The 6,475-nt window shown below is 52.6% G+C and overlaps 1 protein-coding gene across 1 annotated transcript; it reads right to left on the bottom strand.

Annotated features, from left to right (window-relative positions):
* Window positions 1–2,420: 2,420 nt before the first annotated feature.
* On the bottom strand, window positions 2,421–3,410 carry OXT (oxytocin/neurophysin I prepropeptide). The gene is made up of 3 exons (XM_019733729.2): window positions 3,223–3,410; window positions 2,691–2,892; window positions 2,421–2,574 (listed from the first exon to the last, which is right to left on the bottom strand). Exons 1-3 carry the CDS (start codon window positions 3,340–3,342, stop codon window positions 2,519–2,521), a joined length of 378 nt encoding a protein of 125 aa, XP_019589288.1. The 5' UTR covers window positions 3,343–3,410; the 3' UTR covers window positions 2,421–2,518.
* Between the last annotated feature and the right edge of the window lie 3,065 nt (window positions 3,411–6,475).

Genomic DNA, 6,475 nt, shown 5'->3' with positions numbered 1-6,475 from the left:
ATGTTTAGGTACTATTCCAATTTCCCCAAATGTTCCATGAATGTATTCTTTGCAATTCATTGATATCTGAGTCTGTTTTTTTTTTTAAGGCACAAAAGAGCATATCAATCCTCATGACCCTGCTACCCTCTTATTTTCCTGAACTTCGTGTAGAGAATGACTTCCAACCTTTTTATCACATCCATAATAAGCAAGTGTAATCAGATGATTTCATTGTGTTTCACCTAGAGTCACCTTGCCTGTTTAATTGCATATTAAAATAATATTATTTTGCAATAAGTTAGTTTCCTTTTCTCTATATTACTGCCAGGACTGTCATACATGTTTTGAAATTGTGTGTAGATAGGCATATTATCTAGGAATTTTATTACTGGGTAGTAAAGTGGGTTCACAAAGTACTAATAACACAAAGAAGGAGTCGGGAACCACTGCCCTGGAGAAACCCCAGGCACTTTGGAGGTTTGAAGGGGTCATTCCTACAAGGCCCAGAGGCCATGGGACTGAGCCAGGAAGAAGAGTGGAGAATGACAGCCAGCTGGCTTCTGCGCTGGTTGGTCTGGTCACTGAACGTCTTCATACTTTTCCTCAGCAATTCTCCCAGCTCATCCACAGGACCCCGCTTGATGCTGCCTCTGGCATGTCCCAGGGAAAGAGGTGTCAATCAGACCCTGTGTTTTTGAGGCTAGAGAAGAAAACACAGCCAGCCTTTGGATCCTAAGGAAAGAATGGGACAGTGGGTGGGGTGTCTGAGGGGGTGAGGGGACCCTGAACTTAGTCCCAAGATGGGGAATGCTGGATTGACACCCCTGTGCTCTGTGTAAGTCACTGGGGTGTGGAGGGTATGCTGGGCACTCAGGACAGAGAATGAGGTCACAGGAGGAGATCCCGGACTTGCTGCTTATGTGGCAGGTGGACGCTCAAGTTGAGAAAAGCATAAATCTATAAAAACATGTCCTGTGGTTGAGGAGTGTGGTTCCCTCTGTGTGGTTTCTAAAGGACCACAGAACTTCGACAACTTTCCTCAGATACATATTTGTGCGTATCACGTACATCTCCGTGGTGGATTTGAACAGGACTCCACTTCAGTCATCTCTTCTTCCTTTATGTGACTGACCCCCCAATTCCCCTCAGATGCGGGGGCAGAGGAGGAACCCGCTCTCACAGCCTCAGCAAGAACCCCAGTCTAGGTTGCTGTTGGCCATTGTTGCTTGCAAAGGCCTCATCTCTATTCTCTTCATACCTCTTAGTAATAATGATCTTTTTTTCATTTAAAAAAAATTTTATTCAAGTGTAATATACATACAAAAGTTAACAAATCACATGTATGCAGTTTGATGAATTTTCATAAATTGAACACATCTGTTTTAGCAGCTCTCAGGCCAAGACAGAATATGACCAGCACCCCAGAAGCCCCTTTACACCCCTTTCTGTCACTACCTCATCCAAGATCTTTAGCACCAGAGCTCAGCTTTGCCTATTTTCGTAATTTATGTAAAAAACAAAACAAAACATTTTTACAGCCCTCGTTAGCATGTTTTCTTCTCTCCACTCCATCTGTGGGTTTGGGGAGAGGGCTCTGCAGTCCTCCAGTGTGTGAAAGCCATAGAAACATTTTTTTTTTTAATCACTAACAGATAATGATGTGCTCCTGTTTTATTTGAAGTGGAAATGTGGGCACAGACCTTCTGGAATTGCTGGCCCCACAGCGTGGGCGCGAATGGGGTGTGTTCTGGGGGACAGGCTTTAGGCTTTTGTTAATTCCCAAAAGGGCTTCTGGTCCAGGAAGATATGAGAAGTAGGTTGAAGGATTCTCTATGTTGGTATTATTTTGGTGGCCGTGGGTTCTCAGGAGCTGGTCCTGCAGGGTCCTCAGCTTGACCACCTCTTCTGAGTCCCAGGGGCTCCTGTGGCCCACCCGAGAGTCCCTGCTCTTTGGGAACATGAAGGCCCTTAAGCTGCGAATGGGGGCAGTATCCTTCCCCCAGCCCTCAGGTGTGGCTCAATGGCTCCAGCCTCCTTCCAGATGTCAGGAAATCATCCGCTGACCGCAGCCCCTTCCTCTGGTTGCCGGTTAGGCCCCTTTCCCTGCTGACTGCACCACACCCTGCCTTTGGAGCTTTGGACGTTCCTCCCAAGTCCAGCCGGCTGTAGGCCCCCAGCTCTTTTTGGAGCCGGAAGCTGGGGGCTGTTTCTGTCTCCCCCGAAACCGGCCCTGTTGTCCCCCTCCTTCTTCCACCCACCACGGGATGGCGAGCGGGAACAGTGTGCCCTCCCTCCCCTGGGGCAGCAGGCCTGACTCCCTTCCGCTACTCGGGAATATCGGCTCTGAGTTGCGGGAGAGCCGGAGACACAGCCCAAACGTGCGCTCTTTCACCCCTAGTGTCCTCCCTCCCGGTGCAGACACTGAGACGCGAGTCAAGTTGGAGGGAGAAATCTGCTTTATTTTATTTTAATTATTTCTGGGAGGGCTATGGAGGGAGCAAGGGGTGCGCCCGGACAGTGTCCAGGGCCGATCCGCTCAGCGCTGGGAGAAGGCGGCCTCCGGGTCGCAGGCGGCGTCGGCGCGGCAGCCGTCTGCGAGGAGAGACCCGGTGTCAGGGCTCGCCCCCGCACCCCGCCCCGCACCCCGCGTCCCTGTGCGGTGCCCGCGTCCCCCGTCGGGTTCCGCCTGCAGCCCCGGCCCCGCTCACCCGGGCTGCAGCAGATGCCGGCGGCGGCGCAGCGGCCCCCGCTCCCGCAAGGCTTCTGGCCCGACTGGCAGGGCGACGGCAGGTAGTTCTCCTCCTGGCAGCGCAGCGCCTCGGCCGTGCCCACGAAGCAGCCCAGCTCGTCCCCGCAGCAGATGCTGGGCCCGAAGCAGCGCCCTTTGCCCCCGGGGCCGCAGGGGAGGCACTGGGGGGACGGCAGGGAATGAACCGGGCGTAGGGGAGGGCGAGCCCAAGTTGGGTCGGGGGACAAGCGAGCCCGGGTGGCTGAGCCGGGGGTGGGGGAGTCGGGCCTCCTCTGGGCGAGGACGGCGGACAGGTGAGCGCCCGGAGTTCGGGGTCGCTGTTTTGAGTCCAGAAGCCGTCAGAGGAAAGGAGCCACCATCCACTAACTTCCCTTGGGTCTGGAGCAGGGCAGGGCGGCTGGGGGACTTGGCGCGGGTCAGCGCCGGGAAGGGAGCAGCGGGGTGACCCTCTGGCTCGGGTTCCCTCCAACCCCAGCGCGGCTGGGGCTCACCTTGCGCACATCGAGGTCCAGCGCGGCCCTCTTGCCTCCCAGGGGGCAGTTCTGGATGTAGCAGGCGGAGGTCAGAGCCAGGAGGCCGAGAAGGCAGCAGGCGAGGCTGGGGCCGGCCATGGTGCGGGCGCAGGGTCCAGGGTTGGTGGCTGCGGCTCTCTCTCCGGCCCGGCCTTTTTATGCCTGGGGCCGCCAGGCCGAGCACTGTCTTAAGAGGGCCGCCGCATGTCTGGTCACAACGGGTCGCTGCGGGTCAGGCCCTGTGCCTTCCGGCGCGCGCCTTCATTTGCAGGAGACGGCCGGGTCAAGGTCGCTGCTTTGACTAATGGGCTATGGCGAAGATGGGTGGGGGTGGGGGTGGGGAAGGGAGCCGGTGCGGTGGCCTGGGCGCCCAGAGGGAGACAGGGAATATGGGGTGGGGTGTATAAAGCCAAACCAAGGACTATGTAGCTGGACACCCAATACCCTGGAGGGAGGGTGGGGCGGACACCCGGATCCCTCCAGGCCAGAAGAGGCGTGGGCAGGGCTCCTCCACCACCTTCTTCACCCACCACACAGGCATCCTGTCCCCTGTTTGGAAGGTCTTTTCCAGAACCCAGATTTCCTGGAACCCACCCTGTATCCACACCGACACCCACTTTCCTGCACCTGGAACTTGAGTTGGAAAAGATCTTTATTTTCTCTAACTTGTAACTGAAATTCAGCCTTTCCTTCAACTACTATGAGATAGGCAACAAATCACAGGGGAATTTGCAATACCTGTGACTTGGTCACAACTCCAAATGACAGATACCCTCCTATCACATTACAGCTATTGCAAAGGTCTCTAAACGTTGTTTAGACTCACACCATCACTTTGAAATTACTGCGGTTATTGGACCTGCCACTGTATCTTGTTCATTCAATGCTTTAAATAAAGAAGCACATTGGCGACTCTATCACAAATTTGTTCCAACATTTTTATACCTGAATATAAATGTCATTGGTTTCTTTTGTAATCCCATGTCTTTGTTTTATGCATTTAAAAGCAATGCATAATTGTTTTTCTGCTTTTTAAATATATCTAAAAAAAAAAAAAAGTTAAAAGTAAAAGAATTACAGACTGCCTTGGTGGAAGGGGTGTTGTCCAGTGTCGTGACCAGGGAGTTCCTGGTCATGGACCCTCCTTCAAGAAGGGAGTTGTCACCCAGCTGCTCGAGTGTGGTCCACAGATGGCCTTTGGTGCAGGGCCTGCCTTAGCTGCAGAGAGGCCACTGGCCTGAGGTCACACCTTCCCAGGTGGCCCACATTGAATAACTGGTCCATTCTGGCCCATTGCTGCGCAGCTCTGGGCCTCCCTGTGGAGCCACCTGAGGCCACAGGGAAGTTCTCCCTCTGCCGAGTCCTGTTTCCACCCTCTCCCTTCCACAGGTGTGGGTCTCAAGGGCCCTTGATAATAAACATCCTGCATGTTAAACTCCATCTCATTTTGCTCCCCGAGGAAGCCAACTTGCGATAGCACAGAGGAAATGAAGCCAATGGCAGAAAAAACAGACTCAGCAAGGCCAGTCCCTTGATGTCAACATGTCAACCCTATGTCAGCTGTCAACCCTGGGGGGAGAGGGGACTGGGACATCACCAGCCGTCCTGCACTCTTGTTAACACTCCCAGATGAGGGTGCTGATTCCTTGGGGCAGAGCAGGTCACAGAGCCTGGCTGACCCCCAGTCACTGGGGTGGGCCGCCGAGCACTGAGGAGCCGGTCAGGCCGCCCTGGATTACCAGTCAGCAGCCAGTCTTAATTCTCACCCAAATCAGCTCATTGGCATTGCTGGGCTGGAAGGCCAAGAACTTGACCCTAGAGACAGCAATAACGAGGCCTCCCACAGTTCTGTGGGCACACTGACCTCACCCAAGTTAACACATGCACATAAATTACCTTAGCATAACGGCCCTACAGGGCCGGCATTGACATTCCTTTATCTGTTCAACAGTCCTCACCTGAAGATGCACCAGGTCCCAGAACTGGAGGCTTGAAAACATCAGTGAACCAGACAGACAAAAACCCCTGCCCTCAGGGACTGATATTTGGGGGGCAGGGTGGAGAGATGTTAAACAAAAAACATATTTCAGCATGTCAGGAGGCCATCAGTGCTACACAGAAAAAGAGGGGCATGTTGCAATTTTCCTCAGAATGTACAGCGTAGGCCTCTTTGTGCCTCTTTGTGAAGGTGACACTTGATCTTTGAAGGAGGTAAGGAAAGAAGCCATGTGGATATCTGACAGTGGATTCATTTTCTATTGCTATATAACAAATTACCACCAATTTAGCAGCTTAAAACAACACCCACTTTCTACCTTACAGTTTCTGTGGGTCTGGGCTCAGTTGTGCCGTCTGCCTCAGGGTCTGCAGTCAAGATGTCAGCCAGGCTGCATTCCTTCTGGAGCCCGGGAGAATGTTGGCAGGATTCATTTCCTTGTGGCTGTAGAACTGATGGTGGCTTTTTTTTTTTTTTTTTTTAGGTTTTATTGGGGAAGGGGAACAGGACTTTACTGGGGAACAGTGTGTACTTCCAGCACTTTTTCCAAGTCAAGTTGTTGTCCTTTCAAGCTTAGTTATGGAGGGCACAGCTCAGCTCCAGGTCCAGTGCCATTGTTAATTGCAGGGGGCGCAGCCCACCATCCCTTGCGGGAGTCGAACTGGCAACCTTGTGGTTGAGAGGAAGTGCTCCAATCAACTGAGCCATCTGGCCACCCGGGAGCTCAGCCGCAGCTCATTGACTTCATTTGTTGTGGAGGGCGCCACTCACTGGCCCATGTGGGAATCGAACCGGCAGCCCCGTTGCCTAGAGCTCACGCTCTAACCAACTGAGCCACCAATCCACCCCCGATGGTCGCTTTTTTATTCCAGGCCATCAACAGAGAGTCCTTGGTGCATTGAGTCTCTGAGCACAGAGAAGCCTCTTTTAAAGGGTTCACTTGATTAGGCCAGCCCACCAGGATTGCCATTCTTTTAACTAAAAGTTTTAACAAAACTGATTAATCAGAATAATTAGGACTTGAATTACATCTGCAAAATATCTTTGCCTTTACCAATGTAGGAGACTCATGGAGTGATATCCATCACTTTTACCATATTCTTCTATTGGTTAGAAGAATGTTACAGGTCCTACTCACATGCAACAAGAAATTACACAAACGCATGGATACCAGGGCCTGGCATCCCAGGGGCCAATTTAGAATTTTGCCTACTGAGAGGGAGTATTCCAGGCAGA

This window comes from Rhinolophus sinicus, linkage group LG13 (assembly GCF_036562045.2).
Source record: "Rhinolophus sinicus isolate RSC01 linkage group LG13, ASM3656204v1, whole genome shotgun sequence".
Taxonomy (NCBI): Eukaryota; Metazoa; Chordata; class Mammalia; order Chiroptera; family Rhinolophidae; genus Rhinolophus; species Rhinolophus sinicus.
This window is presented reverse-complemented; position numbering and strand designations above follow the sequence as displayed.